Source organism: Eptesicus fuscus, chromosome 14, assembly GCF_027574615.1.
Source record: "Eptesicus fuscus isolate TK198812 chromosome 14, DD_ASM_mEF_20220401, whole genome shotgun sequence".
Lineage (NCBI taxonomy): Eukaryota > Metazoa > Chordata > Mammalia > Chiroptera > Vespertilionidae > Eptesicus > Eptesicus fuscus.
In genome coordinates, this window is record NC_072486.1 from 203,178 (window position 1) to 219,438 (window position 16,261).

At 65.7% G+C, this 16,261-nt stretch overlaps 1 protein-coding gene across 1 annotated transcript in view; it reads right to left on the bottom strand.

The window, feature by feature from the left end:
- CAMK2B (calcium/calmodulin dependent protein kinase II beta) overlaps nt 1-16,261 on the bottom strand; it is a 47,163-nt gene that overhangs the window by 16,082 nt on the left and 14,820 nt on the right. The window contains exons 3-8 of the mRNA XM_054726195.1: nt 10,954-11,013; nt 10,117-10,171; nt 7,449-7,514; nt 2,738-2,810; nt 282-384; nt 120-203 (exon numbers count right to left, since the gene is read on the bottom strand). Of these exons, the coding sequence (XP_054582170.1) occupies nt 120-203; nt 282-384; nt 2,738-2,810; nt 7,449-7,514; nt 10,117-10,171; nt 10,954-11,013 (441 nt within the window). The remainder of the gene's footprint in view (nt 1-119; nt 204-281; nt 385-2,737; nt 2,811-7,448; nt 7,515-10,116; nt 10,172-10,953; nt 11,014-16,261) is intronic.

Consider the following 16,261-nt stretch of genomic DNA (forward strand, 5'->3'; position numbering starts at 1 on the left):
GCAGTCTGCACGGCCCCCAGAACCCACGATCACTGGCACAGGGGGTCTGAGCAGCCGCTGGGGCCCCGGGTGGTCTCATCTGCTGCCCCCCCCCCCGCCAGCCGGGTCCCGGGCCTCACCGCAGGCCCAGATGTCCACCGGTTTGCCGTAAGCCTCCTTGCGCAGGACCTCGGGGGACAGGTAGCCCGGTGTGCCCGCGAACCCTGGCGGGAAGGGAGGGGGTGTGAGGGCCTGTTCGGTTGAGCCCTCCCTGCCCCCTGCCAGCCCAGCCGGGAGCTTACCAAACCATGCCTGCTGGTCGCCCTGCACCTCGATGGCCAGGCCGAAGTCTGCCAGCTTCACGGCCGCCCCCTTGCACTTGCTGGCCAGGAGCAGGTTCTCGGGCTGCGGGAGCCACGGGGTTCACGCCGGGACCCCCAAGGGGAGAGACAGAGGGACAGTGGCTGCAGGTGGGCGCTCAGGCCTGACCCGCATGTGGTGTCTCCCGGCACTGCTGACGCCCGTGGGCCCTGGGCCTGCACCCCCAGCCCCGAGGGACAGGAGCCTCGCAGGGAAAAGCTGGTTCCGAGCGCGGCTGGGGTCCCGTGGACCCAGGACGGGACTGGGGCGCTGGACCAGAGTGAGTGCTCCCCGCAAGCCCTGGTCGGGGCACCATCACCGAGGGGCTCCCTCCCGCCCCGTCTGGCTGCTGGGAGACACGGTGGGGGTGCCTGCTGGGGCTCGGGCACTTCCTGCAGGACGGTGACCCCGCAGCGCAGAGGGATGACCGAGGCCCCGAAGCCGGCACGGCCGCCTCCCGCTCAGGGAGCAGCACCCCCGCTCAGGGACGGGCCGCTGGAGCCAGGGGGCTGCTGCCCTCTGACCAGGACCTTGGCCCGACTCAGGTGGGTCCCTTCCCACCTGTTTCCCTTTCCCACCTCCCTCCGCGGGCAGCGCTCAGCGCTCTCGGCGGCTGGACGGCTCGCCCCTGACCGCCAGGCGCCCTCCCCTCAGGCCAGCCCCGAGACCACACGGCACGGGGACGAGGAAAGGGCTCTGTGGAAAGTAGCTCCACCGGGCAATCGACCATCCGTCCACCCAGGGAGGTCGTGGAGGTCACGTCCGGCCCGTCAGTCAGGGGCCCTTCTGCCGGGAGTGAGGCCTGCCCAGAACCCTCAGGAGAGCCCTGGTCTGGGTCACACCTGGAGTCCAGCCCCCAACCTCCGTCCCCTTGATTTTGAAAGACCCCGGACTGCTGGCCTCAGAGCCTCTGCGCCGCTCCCCACTCGTCCTCCTCGGTTGGCGCAAATGCACTCAAACTCCTTCCGCCCGACGCTCCCGGCACACTCAGAGCCACCAAGCAAGTCCAACCCACACCCCAAGTCTGCGGACACCACTGTGACCCCGAGGTGTTCGTGGCCAAGTGTGCCAGGCCCCCACAGCCAGCGGAGCCGGGCCGGGGACCCCACCTCTGGGCACCCACGTCAGGAGGTCTGCGGGCGGCGGAGGCTGGAGCTGAATCTCAGGGTCACAGCCCCCCAGGAATGAGGACACTCCCTCCCCTGCCGCCCCGCAGCCCCAAATGGTGACAACGCTCTGCGGGGCCAGAGCACCCCCAGTGCTACCGGGGAGGGGGCTCTGCCAGGCCGGCCTCGGAGCAGGAGCTGGAGCGGGACGGGCTGCCGCCTTCCCCTCCCCGCGAGGATCTGTGCGCCCCCTCCCCGCCCCTCACTCTGGGCTGGGGGCCCACCCCCAGTTCTGCCTTGGCCTCTGAATGCTGGGGTCCGGGAAGGAGGGGGGACTCCTCCCACGCCCCTGTGGCCCCGCCTCTTAGAGGCCCCCAAGTGAGGCCCATTCAGAGGAGACAGTGACGGGGGCGGGGCAGGCGCACGAAGCAGACACGTGGGAGGACGGGACCACAGGACATGCAGAGGGAGCCGGGCACAGCAAGGGCACAGGGCATGTCTGTCCCAGAGCACCCGACAGACACTCACACACACAGACACACACACACGCACACACACACACACACGCAACACACACACACACATGCACACGCACACACACACACACATTCAGGGCCAGCTCCAAAGGAAGGCTGCCTCACCGCCACCAGGGGGCCTCTCAGCAGAAAGGACAGCCCAGGGCCCAGCCCAGAGAGCTGGGGCCGAAGATGGAGAAGAGGGGAGGGGGGAGGGGGAGGGAGAGGAAGGAAGGAGGGGGTGGAGAGGGGTGAGAGGGGAGGGGGAGGGGGGAAGGGCAAGGGGAGGGAGGGGGAGGGGGAGGGGGGAGGATGACCCCTCTGGAAAGGTCTGGGGTGCTTGGCCTAGGGCTGAGCTGAGGGCCACAGGGTCTCCGGGACGAGGCGGGAGTTTGCAGAGACCCCGGCTGGCACCGCACCCTCTGCTGCTGCGGCATCAGCCCCGCCTACAGCACCGCATCTGGGTCCCCCCGGCCGGGTCTGCATCGCAGTCGGTCAGAGTGAGACCCTGAGGGGTCATGTGCTCATGGTCTGATTTTTGACAACCATCCCCTCAGCCTGGAGCCTGGAGGTGTTATGAGGGCTGTGTGCAGACACCCCATGCACACACACACACACACATATGTGCACGCACACACATCTCACATGCACACACACGTCTCACACGCATAATCATGCACACATGCACGTACAGGTGTGTGCTCACAGGGGCCCTCAGGCCTCTGGTCAAGGACACGCAGGTACAGACAGGGGCCCCGGGAGAAGGCGGGGACTCACCTTGAGGTCCCTGTGCACGACCCCCATCTGGTGGCAGTGGAGGACGGCCTCCAGGATCTGCTGGATGCAGTGGCTGCAGCAGAAGCACGTGCATTAGTGCGGCCCGTGGGGCGCAGGAGCGGGGGCGGGGGGGGTGGGGCGCAGGAGCGGGGGCGGGGGGTGGTGTTGGCCCGTGGGGCGCAGGAGCGGGGATGGGGGGGGTGAGGCCCCCGCCCGGCAGGGTCACGGGAGGCAGGGAATCAAGGCACCGTCTGCCTCAGAGCAGACACGAGCCAGGAGGGTCCTGGGGTGCTCCCCTCGCCCAGGTCAGCGCAGGCGTGGCCAGGCCCCGTGCCCCCATGCCCTCCCCGGTGCCAGGCCCACCCCTCCCGGCCCCCTCCCCAGGCTCATGCTGGCCAAGCCTGACCCTGAGCTGGGCCCTCTGGGAGGGAGGCCAGGGTGGAGCCCACACCCTGCAACACAGCCTGGGGGGAACCCAGGCAGGAAAGGGCAGAGGTGAAAGGGCAAAGCGAGAGAGGGAAGGTGGGCACCTGGGTGTGGGCAGTGCTGATGCTGCAGCCCCCAGTCACTCATGGGCCAGAGCAGGTGCCACTCATCCCAATAAATTAGGACCCGCCCCCCCACGACCACCCCAGCTCAGTTCTGGGCGGCCGCGGACAGACAGACGCTCTCTTGGGGGACCGGCAGGCACCACCCGGGCCTGAGCCAGGCTCCTCCAGGTCAGGCCGCCCCGCTCTGCCCACTGTGCTTCCCTGTCCCTGCCCCGCACACTGTGGCCCGAGCCGCCCCCAAGTGTCCAGCAGCCCCCAGGGCCAGGCACTGGCCCTCAGGGTCCCCCCACCCCGGGAGTGCTGCCACCACCCGGGTCTCCCTCACAGCCCCTCCAAATGGGGGGGGGGGTGTGGAGGGCAGATCCCCCAGGACCCCTCCTGCCACTGCTGGGCCCGCGGAGTGACCGAGGGTCAGCTCTGTTTTCTAATGGCCAAGGAGAACAAGGAGCGGGCCAGGCCTCTCCTCAAAAAGCTGTGCCCACATCTGGGCACCGTCAGCCACTGCACCGAGTCCCCCATGGAGTCCCCGCCCCCACGCCCCCCAGCGACGCCCTCGGCTGAAGCTGGAGTCAGAGGCAGCCAGGCCCAGACTCTCCCTCCTGCCCCGCCCCTCCCACAACTCCCTCATTGCCTAGCACGGCCCTGCCTGTGTCCCCAGCCATGTCCAGCAGCACCCACCCTGCTGACCTGTCACTGCAGGCCCCCAGGGCTGACCCCCCACGCCGGGCTTCGGGCAGGAGGCGAGGCCCACAAAGCCCCCAGGACGTGCCGAGGAGCACGGGGCTCATGCCACCCGCGCTCACTCGCCCCCACGCAGCACCCACGCGGCGGCGTGACCCCGCTGACCCGCGTGCCCTGCTCTGCTGCTGCCAGACCCTGGCTCTGCCCCGGGTGGGGGTATCTGCGTGCCCGCTGTGAGCCCGCTGTCCTGCGGAGCCCGACCTTCCCGCTGGGACCAGAGGCCTCACGGCCCAGCCTCTGTGCCTCCAGCCGCTGTCCACGCCCGCGGGGGCCTTTCCGCCCTGACCGCCCGCAGCTGCGAAGGGGTCTCCGCTCTGGGCAAATCCATGAGTGTCTTCACCCGAGGCCCCGCCCTCCGGCCGCCTCTGGATCTCCGGGTCGGGCGTCCTCGAAGCACCACGGGGTCCCCACGGCGTCCTGGGCGACCGGTCCTGTGTGCATCGGACGGCGTCCAGCCACGGACTGAGGCCGCGGTAACCGGAGGACCCCGTTCTCTCGGGCTCAGCCTGGCAGGAGTTCCCCAAACGTCTGCACAGCTGCCCTCGGGGTAGCCCCCTCCTGGGGACTGGGCTCCCGCTGAGCAGGCGCTGGGTCTGCACTCTCCCAGCACCGAGGGCTCGTCATGTCGCCGACATCCAGGCCTGCATCCTGCCGTCCACTGTCCTGCAGGCCCCGCGCGACGGCCCGGCCGCCTGGGCAGGCAGGAGCCGGATTTCCCGGGCTTCGGCCAGGCTCGCCACGGGCTGGGCGAGCACGGTGCCACCTGCCCACGGGCAGTGCTGAGCGTCTGGCTGGCTCTTCCCGGCGTCTCCCCCATGTGGGAGTCCCGTCTGCAGCCTGTGGGTGCCCAGGACACCCCCGGCCTGGGGAGCAGCCCATTCCGACAGCCAAGTCTGGGGACTTCTGGGGACGGCTCCGGGACCCTCACCTCGCCCTCGCCCTGGACTGACCTCCAAGCTGAGACCACGGCCGGCCACGGGTCCTGCCTCTTCCCGGCTCAGGGACACGCACCTCTTCCTCGGGCTGCCACGTTCCAAGCAGTTTAGAGTCACTTTCGTGGTCAGGATTGTTCCCGAGAGACGTCCCAGACGCTGGCCGGGCCCCAGGCGTGTTCTCGCGGTTCTGGGCTCCTCTCCGCGCCAGCAGCCGGCATCCCACGGCGCCCCCCCCATCTCGTGAGCCAAACAGCTTTTGGGGCTTTTAAAACAGGCTGTACACGTCTCGAACGCTGTTTCCCAGGTCTGATGAGACGGCTCGGCTTCCTCCTCCGAAACGAGAATCCGCCTCCTCTTCAGGGGCCTCGCCCGCCTCCTGGGTCGAGGTCACCAAACCACTCCCTCGGGCCTCCCTCCCCCAGGGACCCCAGGGGCCCACACGAGGTCGCCCATCGGACACAGGCCCTGGGGGTCACTGGTCAGGGAAGCCGCCCGGGTCTGGCTGGGGCTCCTGCCTCAGCACAACCCCAGGACACGCAGCCCTCCCGACGGGCTTCTCCCCACGACGCCCGCGGTGACCCCCCGACTCCGTCCTGACCCAAAGCACCAGCACAACAAACACCGGCTCCCCTCGGGGCCAGGACCCCGGGAAAGAGGCTCTGAGAGTTCCCGCGGGGATGGCTGGGAGCATCCCTCCTCCCCGTCTGGCTGAGAGGAAACGGCGTCGCAGGAGGGCCCAGCGCAGAGCCCCCGCCCCCGGGCCAGTTCCGAAGGGCCCCAAAGCCGGGGGGCCCCACTGTGCACGAGGGCAGGGAGCAGGCAGGAGGGTTCCCAGGAGTGAAGGGGTGAGGCCCGGAGGGAGGGGCAGGTGAGCAAAGGTGATTGGCTTGGGGGGCAGGTCGGATGCGGGAGGGGCCCGGTGGGCACAGGCGAAGAGGCAGGGGTGGTGGTAGCGTGGGGGTGGTTGGGGGTGGGGGTGGGGGTGGGCGTGGGGTGGGCACACTGGGTATGGCGTGCCCAGGGCGTGGTCCACACGGGCGCTCCAGGAAGTCCCTGTGAGCAGCTAGGGAGGGTCCAAGGGCCCCAGGCCCAGAGCCGGGCTAGGGCTGTGGGCCGTGCCCCTTCCCACACCAAGGGAAGGTGCCAGGCCTGGTGGTGCCCAGTGGTGGGCACTGAGGGTCCAGGGCGGGAAATGACAGTGAGGGCAGCGGCTGTTCCCAGCAGCCAGGGGGCGCCCTCCTCCTCCAGTGAGTTCAGTCCAGGAGCCCTGGGCCCTGGCAGGTGTGAGGTCAGCCTGGCCCTGGATCCGACCTCCCAGCAGGCAGGCGGGCACCCGCCCTGGACAGGCGAGCAGGAGGCAGAGGCTGTGCCCACTGCCTGCGTTTTCACTAAGCAGACGAAGTGCCTCCCTCCTCTCAGAAGGCTGCCTGCGATGAAACTCCTCCTCGAGGAGCCTCAGAACCGGCCAGCGCCTGCCCCGCGGTGGCCCGGCTCCCCCCGCCTCCCCCCAGCTGCCCAGCTCGGGTGCCACCAGGACCCACTCACACCTTCTCACGGGCACTCCGGCCCCACAGCAGGCACGGTGGCCTGTGGGTGCGGAAGCAAGTCAGAGAAAGCTACTTTAAAAAACCACCTTCATTTTCCTTGATTAGAAAAGTGATGCATATTCATTAAAGCTTTAAAATAGACAAAGGATTAAAAATGGAAGAGCATCCACAATCCCCTCCCTAGAGAGGCCACGGCCAGCCTCTTCCTTTTTAAACGCCCGTCTCCTTGGCCAGGAGGGCAGGGGGGCGGCCGCCCTCAGCTGAGAGCCGTCAGGAGCCCTCCCGTCACAGATAGGGTGGCATCCGGCCCACAGGCGGGGACGCAGCCCCCCCCCCCCCCCCCCGCCGTGGCCTACCCTCCAGGACGTGCCCTGCACCCCCAGCAGCCGCACTGCAGAGGGCACCTCTGGGGCCACAGTCCCCTCGTCCCCTGGGAGGCCCTGCCTGGAGGGCCCGGCCCTCCCCCACACGCAGGGGCCTGGCTTCCTGTCCACGGCCCGGACCCCGCAGGGACTCCAGGGCGAACATCTGGGGGCAGAGGACTCTGGCCGTAAGGGTGGCCCCGGAGAATGCTGGGGGAGGAATCCAGGTCCGTCTTTGGGACAAGGATCTGGAAACTGCACGAGGCGGCACCGGGGAGTGGGGGCGGCTGGGGCCATGCACTGACATGCAGGGGGCAGGGGGACGCCCACCTGCTTGCTCTCCACCTGCCTGCCACCCCGAGGACAGCACCCTTCCCCGGGGCCTGGTCCCCTGCCCTCGGCCACCCTCCCTGCCCCGACCCGCTCACAGGGCCCAGTGGGCTCCGCCGGGTGGGCAGACTGGCATCTCCGCCAGCTGACTGTCTGCCTGGCCCGTGTTAGGGGCAGCGGGGCCAGAGGGGCAGGTGTGGGGCAGAGTGAGGGCGGGGCGGGGCGGGGCAGGGCCCCTCACCCACCTGGCATCCGCCTCGCTGTAGTACTCTCTCGCCACGATGTCCTCAAACAGCTCCCCGCCAGTGACCCTGCGGGAGCACACGGGGGTCACGGCCTAGGACACCCGTCAGTCCCCTCCATGGCATCTCCCCCTCCCCCTCCTCCCCCTTCTCCCCCCCCCGCTCTCCCTCCCCCACCTCCTCCCCCTGCTCCCCCCTCCCCCGGCTCTCCCTCCCCCACCTCCTCCCCCCTACTACCCCCCGGCTCCCCTCCCCCACCTCCTCCCCGCTACTACCCCCCGGCTCCCCTCCCCCACCTCCTCCTCCCCCCTACTGCCCCCCCGGCTCCCCTCCCCCACCTCCTCCCCCCTACTACCCCCCGGCTCCCCTCCCCCACCTCCTCCTCCCCCCTACTGCCCCCCGGCTCCCCTCCCCCCCTCCTCCTCCCCCCTACTGCCCCCCCCGGCTCCCCTCCCCCACCTCCTCCTCCCCCCTACTGCCCCCCCCGGCTCCCCTCCCCCACCTCCTCCTCCCCCCTACTGCCCCCCCCGGCTCCCCCACCTCCTCCCCCCTACGACCCCCCCAGCTCCCCCACTTCCCCCACCTCCTCCACCAGCACCTCTGCCCCATCGCCGGCCACCCAGGACTGACGGCTCGCTGAGGGCATTTCACATTTTGCCCCCCCCCGCCCCCCGTGACAGTGGCACTCAAGCTCAGAAAGCTGAGGTCAGTGACCCGCCCAAGTGACCCAGGTCTGCAGTGGTGCTGGGGCCTTGAGGAGAAGATGGGTTTTCCTCCGCCCCCACAGGCCAGAGGGCGGCCCCTCCGAGCAGGGGTCTGGCCTCCCCGGGGGCGAGGTCTGCAGGGGCTCCAGGTCCCACGGCCAGGAAAGCGATCGCCGTCCGCAGACCCTCCCGCAGGGTCAGTCCCTCCATGGGTGGCCCCGGGCCAGAGCCACTGCCCGGAGGGGGTCCCGGCCCTTCCAAGGTGCCCTGGGCTGGGACACGTGGGTGTGGACAGAGGGGCAGAAAGCAGGGTCGTGTGGGCAGGAGGGACAAGAAAGTCCTGTGGGCACACACATACACGTGCACACGTTTACATGTACAAGCGTGCACACACACACCATTCCCTCCCCATCTGCTCCTGAGTCCCACAGGCCCGCCTCAGCCACCCAGTCCCTGGTCAGGGCACCTCCAGCTCGGGGCCTGGCACTGCCACCTCTGAAGGACCATGGACAGCGCTCAGGGCAGAGCCTAGCCGCGGGCCTGGCCACCTGGCCAGACGGGTGACCCGAAGTGGTGTCTTGTGGGACACGGCACTGAGCGGAGGCCGCACCCTCGCAGGGACAGTCCAGCCTCCCCTGACTGAGGAAGCTGAGTGGGCAGAGGGCTCCTCAGGCCTCATGCCTCCGGGCCCGAGGCAGCTGTCCTTTAAGGAAGAGAGTGTCCTCGGTGCAGGCAGCCCCGTCACCATGGCGACAGCACCCGGTGGGGCTTTCCTGGCCCCTGGCAGCCTGGAGGCCCCAGGGCTGCCTGAAGCCCATGGCCCTGCCCGCCCCACGTCCCCAGGGCACTGACTCACAGAAGCTAAATACAGCGCTGATGGGGGGGCGGGGGTGCTGTCGGGGAGCAGGGGTGAGATCACCACTTCTAAATCCAGCAGGAAGCCAGAGGCGGCCAGGCCAGGTGCCTTCCCACTCAGCCCCCGCACGCACACACACATGCACGCACCCCACAAACTACATGATGCACACATGCACGCCCCACAAATACACATGCGCAAACCACGCATACACACACATGCACACCCCCTGCAAATCACAGTTCACTCATGCACCCAGATACACACACATGCACAGACATACCCTTACAAATCCCTCACACGCGTGCATGGATCACTCACACATGCACTCATCAACATACAAATGCACACATGGAACTGTGGGGAGCGGGCTGTAAGCTGACCCGGTCCTTGCACCTGTAGGGCTAGCAAGGCTGGCACCCACCCCCACAGATTTCCCAGGCCTGTTTGGATGGCAACTAATCGGTATAACGAGAGCAGCCCCTGCCTACAGAGCTTTCCCAGGTTTGTTTATATGACTGCTATCAGTAGGATAAGAGCCACTTTCATGGCTTACCAAGAAATATGTACCCAACTAGTGAGATTTATTGTCACAAGAAACCTGTCCTTCAACTTATCCCTCCAGTAGTGATTTTAGAAAAACAAAGAATGTTTTCCTTGTGAGTGATTCCCTGCTTAGTCTTATGTATAAAAAGCACTGTATTACTAAAAAAAGCCGCCAGAGCTTCTCGAGAGCTGTGGACCTCCCGAATCCCACTGTCCTGTCTTTCTTTCTCTTCTCAAATCCCACCTCCCTACCTCAGCCCGGTTCAATCGTCAGGCTGGACCTGACATGGAACCAGAGCCACACACGTGCACTCTCACACTCCGTGCACATGCCAGCAGGTGCCTCACCCAGGTGGTGAGGACACCGAGGGAGAGAAGGGGCTGGGAGGCCTGTTCCTCTGCCCCCCCCCCGAGGGTTCTGTCTGGAGGAGGGCCCAGAGCAATGGCCTCAGCCACGGGACGAGCCCAGCGCTAAGCAATGGGGAGGCGAGACGGGCGAGGCCAGGGAGCCGGGACTACCCCCCTGCCCCCCCCCCCCCCCCCCCGGCCAACGCTGAGCACTTACAGATCGAAGACCAGATAGTGGAACCCTTCCTCCGAGATGCTGTCGTGCAGGCGCACTGCGGGGACAGGAGACCTTAAGCCAGGCAGTGGAGCCGCCCTGTGAGGGGAGAGCCCCCCAGGGCCTGGGCTCCCACCACGCGGGGGCGGGGAACGCAGAGCGGAGGGAAGCCATGGCCCTGATGGCCAGGCCCGGGTCATGGGGTGTCTGGTATCCCAATGGGACTCGCATACCAGGCCCCGAAAGGAGCCCGCGGGGGGCGAAGGGCAGGCAGAGGGCCAGGCAGGCCGAGACCCACCCGTTTCCAGGGTCAGCACCGTCTGGGGACCAAGCAGCTCCGGCGACTGTCCCACCCACAGACCCGCTCTGGGGTGTCGGAGAGAAGGGGCCTCCCGCAGCGGCACCCCGAGACCAGACCTGGCTCTGGAGGCTGCACGTGTCCCCTGTCCCCGAGGGGCGGCTGGCGGGTGGGACCCCCTCCCCCCACAGTTCTGGGTCCGGGGCTGCTGAGACCAGGGCTCTGCAGAACCAGGCCTCGGACCCCAGCCGGCTGTGCCTGCCGTGTCTGTGGTTTCCACCGTTTTTCTTTGTGAGCAGCCTCCTTGTGGCTTTTCTGGAGCCGCAGGACATCCAGGCCCTTGCCTGCCTCCCGAGAACCCGGGCTGGGAGTTCCTGAAGGTGGGGTGGCCTCCATCTCCCCAAGGGGCTGCCTGGCCCAGACCCCGATGAGGGGGAGCCGGGGAGCGGGGGAGGGGGGGCTTTGATGCAGAAGGGGCAGCCTCGGGGCGGAGGGACAGGCCGCCCGCTGCGGGGGGAGGGGACGCCGGCCCCCGCGCTCACCGATGTTGGAGTGCTTCAGCAGGCGGCAGATCCGAGCCTCTCTCTCCAGCTTCTGGTGATCTGGGCAGAAAGGGACGTGGTGTCACCTCCGGTCCCGGCAGCCGGTCACTCCCCAGGCCTGGGCCCCTGACCACCTGTGCTGGACCAGCCGCCGTCTCCGGAGGTGGCTGCCTGGGACACGGGCCTCGGGCCGGCCTCTGGGAAGACGGCACAGGACCTGACCTCCGCCCCGCACACCCCTCAACAGGGGCCCGCACCTGGTGGGTTGTCTCTGCCACGTGGGCAGGAGGGGGGCTCGAGGTCACGGGTCCTGCCCTGCACCCACACCCCGATGCAGGACCCCATTCCAGAGGCCACCCCAGGACCCCGCCACTCACCAGCCAGAAATGAAATACTTCACACAAACAGGTGTCGGGAGGATTTTAAAAGCTGATGGAGATTGTGAAAGCAAAAACGGGAAAACACACATGTGCACTGACCAGAGAGCAGAGCAGAGCGTGGCTGCCTCACAACAGCACACGTCCCCACGCCAGCATCACCCCGGCCCACGCAAGGCCGAGCGAGAAAAGCCAGACTGTGCTCTGCACACATGTGCACACACACAAGCACACGTGCCACTGGGCACACACACACGCCACTATGTACACGTGTGCTGCTAACAGGCTGGGTCAGGACACGCGTACATACTTGCAAACACGCGTGTGCCTTTCCCTAGCGGGGAGCCGCGCCTGCAGACGAACTGCTGGTGGGAAGGAGGGGACACCTGGGCATCCAGCTGTCCCCGCCCAGGACGGCACTCCACCTCCGGGGAATGCCAGGCTCCCGCGCCTCCCGCCGCCCTGTCCCTGGCGCTGGGAGGGCGCTCACCTCCGCACCCCGCGCTGTGGCGGCAGCCCAGGTGCCCTCAGACACGGGACGCAGCCAGCACCCCCACCAGACAGACGGACGGACGGCAAAGCAACCCCCCATCTGTGAGGTCCAGGGGAGGCCCAGCACCAGCGGGCAGGGTGCCGCCCGACACCGCGCCCCCCCCCCCCCCCGCGAGTTCACGGGGACGAAGGTGCAGGCGCGGGCTCACAGGGAGCTTTCCCCGTTCCTGGTGTTTTTTAAACTTCGTGTCTGGACGGTTTCCACGCGGAGAAGAGCTGCGAGATCAGCACGGAGTTCTCAGGGCCAGCACTTCTCTGTCTCCCTCCTTACACATGCACACACGCACGCACACACATGCACATCCGTGTGCCTACAAGGACAATCTCGGTGCAGTCGCCCACATAACAAGCCCCACGCTGAGAGGACACGTGAATCCAGCCCACAGCCCACACTCCAGTTTTGCCACCTGTCCCAACAGTGTCCGGGGGTGAAGCGGAGACACCCGCTGTGGGGAGGGGGGAGCTAGGCCGAGGTCAGGGAGAGCCCGGGAGGTAGGGGGTGGGTGTCTTCGGGACAATTGCCTGATTTCGGTCATAAATAACAACCACGAGAGAGATGCACATGGGAGCCCGTCTTTGGGTCAGCGACTAAGGACCGTGTCGTTACTGGGACCTGTCTCGAGGGTGGAGCCCTGCCCAGGTCTCCGCCTGCTCCTGTGGGTTTGGGACGTAACTTATTGTGTGGGGCCGCCCCACGCAGGCGCCCCGTCCACCCGTCACGGCAGTCGCTGGCCTTCATGGCCCGAGCGCAGCGGCACCTGGCCAGGGCACTCCATCACCACACCTGCCTACGATGCATCACCATGGTACCAGCACTTCACGCCGGGTGGCGGGACTGTGAGGGATTCTACTTATTCTGTACAGGCTTCCCAGCTTTGACCATGACCTGGTGTTACTTTCCTAATTAGGTAAAATGTTGTTTTTAAAAAAGGTGACCCTCGCCCTGGCTGGTGTCCTCAGTGGTTAGAGCGTTGGCACTTATTGGGTTGTAGGTTCCATCTGCCGGGAGCACAGGAAGGCAGCCAACAGATGTGTCTCTCATCCATATTTTCTCTCTCTTTTATCCCTCCCCCCCACACACACTCTTTCTAAAAATCAATGGAAAAAGATCAGAAACACCAACCAGAAAGAACGCATGCACCCCCATGTTCACAGCAGCACAATCTACAATAGCCCGAGTGCCCACCAGCAGACGCGTGGATAAAAAAGCTGGGGTCCATCTGACCATGGAGCACTCTGCAGGTGTAAAGAACTCACCATTTGCAACAGCCTGGAGGGGCCTGGAGAGTGTGCTCTCAGCGAAATAAGCCAGTCAGAGACAGGCAAGTGTCACATGATCACACTCACACGTGGAATCTGATGACCAGCATAAACTGATGAACACAATAGGGCAGAGACACGGAAGCAGGGAACAGACTTCAGAACCTCAGAGGGAAGGTGGGGAGGGAGGCGGGTGGAGAGAACGTGTATGCATCTACGCAGCACCCACGGACACAGACAAGGTGGTGACGGCCTGGAGTGGGGGTGGGGCGGGGTAGAAAGGGTCAATGGGAGGCGGGGACATGTGTAAAACTTGTTTTTTTTAGTATATTTTTATTGATTTCACAGAGGAAGGGAGAGGGAGCGAGGAACATCCATAATGAGAACCATTGGTCGGCTGCCTCCTGCACGCCCCACACTGGGGATCCAGCCCACAGCCCGGGCCTGTGCCCTTGACCGGGAATTGAACCCTGACCTCCTGGCTCATAGGTCAACACTCAAACACTGAGCCACGCAGGCCGGGCCATATGTAATACTTTCGACAATATAGATTTTTTAAAAATAAATAAAAATCAGTGAAAAAAATATCCTCAGGGGAGAATCAACCAAAAAATAAACAGAATGAAGGAAGCTGCTGGGGATCAGGAGCTGGGAGAGGACGTGGAGCCAGCGGGCTAGGCAGCGGGAGGGCGCCCCTCCACGGCTGGCGCCTCCTGCACGCCCTGGTGACAGCCCACCCTGACCCCACCCTCCCAGGCCCACCCCACCCCCTGCCTCCCACGGGCTCCCCAGCTGTGGGGTGGGGGGAGCCAGGAGGAGGACAGAGGGACCCGGTGGGTGGCGGCCCCTCCCCCGCTACAGCCCCTCCCCCGCCCCCTGCAGGGGGGGCACCTGCCCTGCATCCCTGCTGTGACCTGGACCTCCACACAGGCTGGCCCTCGGGACTTAGGAGGGGGCGGGGGGGAAGGTGCCCAGGTGAGGACTGGAGAATGGGGGGAGGGGCGGCGGAGGGGAGGGGGGGGGTGGGAGGGGGTGGGAGGGCGTGGAGGAGAGAGGGCGCCCCTGCGCATGCTCAGCGCCCAGTTCCGGGGATTCGAGGCGCCCTCTCCTCTCCAGAGTGGGGTCGCTTCTCACCCCCGGTCGTGAGGTACAGGCCCTGTGACTCCCTCCTCGGGGCGCCCCCCAGTCCTGGGGAGGGGATGGCATTAGCCTGGATGTGAGAGGAGGCGCAGGGGTCAGCCCAGAACTCCTCCCTGTGGCCTGACCCTCAGCTGTGAGGTCAGCCCCTGTGAGGTCAGCATTAGCTGTGAGGTCAGCCCCCTGTGAGGTCAGCATTAGCTATGAGGTCAGCATTAGCTGTGAGGTCAGCATTAGCTGTGAGGTCAGCCCCTGTGAGGTCAGCATTAGCTGTGAGGTCAGCCCCTGTGAGGTCAGCCCCCTGTGAGGTCAGCCCCCTGTGAGGTCAGCATTAGCTGTGAGGTCAGCCCCCTGTGAGGTCAGCATTAGCTGTGAGGTCAGCCCCCTGTGAGGTCAGCATTAGCTGTGAGGTCAGCCCCCTGTGAGGTCAGCACTATGAGGTCAGCCCCCTGTGAGGTCAGCATTAGCTGTGAAATCAGCCCCCTGTGAGGTCAGCATTAGCTGTGAGGTCAGCCCCTGTGAGGTCAGCATTAGCTGTGAGGTCAGCATTAGCTGTGAGGTCAGCATTAGCTGTGAGGTCAGCATTAGCTGTGAGGTCAGCCCCTGTGAGGTCAGCTCCCTGTGAGGTCAGCATTACCTGTGAGATCAGCTCCCTGTGAGGTCAGCATTAGCTGTGAGGTCAGCATTAGCTGTGAGGTCAGCATTAGCTGTGAGGTCAGCCCCCTGTGAGGTCAGCATTAGCTGTGAGGTCAGCCCGCTGTGAGGTCAGCATTAGCTGTGAGGTCAGCATTAGCTGTGAGGTCAGCATTAGCTGTGAGGTCAGCCCCTGTGAGGTCAGCATTAGCTGTGAGGTCAGCATTAGCTGTGAGGTCAGCCCCTGTGAGGTCAGCATTAGCTGTGAGGTCAGCATTAGCTGTGAGGTCAGCATTAGCTGTGAGGTCAGCATTAGCTGTGAGGTCAGCCCCTGTGAGGTCAGCATTAGCTGTGAGGTCAGCCCGCTGTGAGGTCAGCATTAGCTGTGAGGTCAGCCCGCTGTGAGGTCAGCATTAGCTGTGAGGTCAGCCCGCTGTGAGGTCAGCATTAGCTGTGAGGTCAGCATTAGCTGTGAGGTCAGCCCCTGTGAGGTCAGCATTAGCTGTGAGGTCAGCCCAGCCCTCCCCCCGGTGGAGTCCAGAGCCCGTGCACCCAGTTCTGAGTTAGGCTGTGGTTCCTGGGGCTCTGCTTCTGGGGGGCTAGGTATCCTTGACTCTGAATCTCGGGGGGCTGAGGGGTCACTGAGAAGCCATGGCAGACACAGTGGGGCTCAAGGTTGGGCACAATCGATGCCCAGGTCCCTCCACCCCACTGTGCGCGGCCACAGGCCGAGGGTCAGGCCTGGGCCGCTCTCTGGGCCTCACAGCCAGCGCACGCCCAGCTCACCCCCTCAGGGTGCCCAGCACCGCCGCCCACATCGCCGTGCAACGCCAACATGGGGGGGGGGGACCAGACGTTTGAAAACACGTGTCCCCAGTGACCTCCCCTCGCCCCGTCAACAATTGTCCTCTGGCTGCTCTGTGAACAGGGGTCTAATGGCCTCGAATTGTTGCACATCCGCAGGCCTGAGTGTCTCACAATCCCCTTTAACTGTGAAGTTTTAAAACTAACTCTCGCGCTGGCGTCTGGGCTCTGCCCTAAGATGGGGGGGGGGGGGGCCCGAGGGTGGTACAGATGGAACAAAACTGGCCGATAAGTTTTGAAGATGGGCCTCATTCTATCATTTTCTCTCTATTCAGGGACATCTGAAGTTTTCCATAATAAGGAGTTAAGCAGGAAAACAAAGCATCTCAGAGTCCACAGGCTGGGCAGACAGAGCCCCGGCTGCTGGCTTCCCGGCCCCTCCCTCCCGGCCCAGCCCAGCGGCAGCCTCCATCTGCACTCCCAGCGCAGCAACCCCACCAGCAGGCCTGTCACAGCCGCTCACCAACATCCTCACCCCCCACACT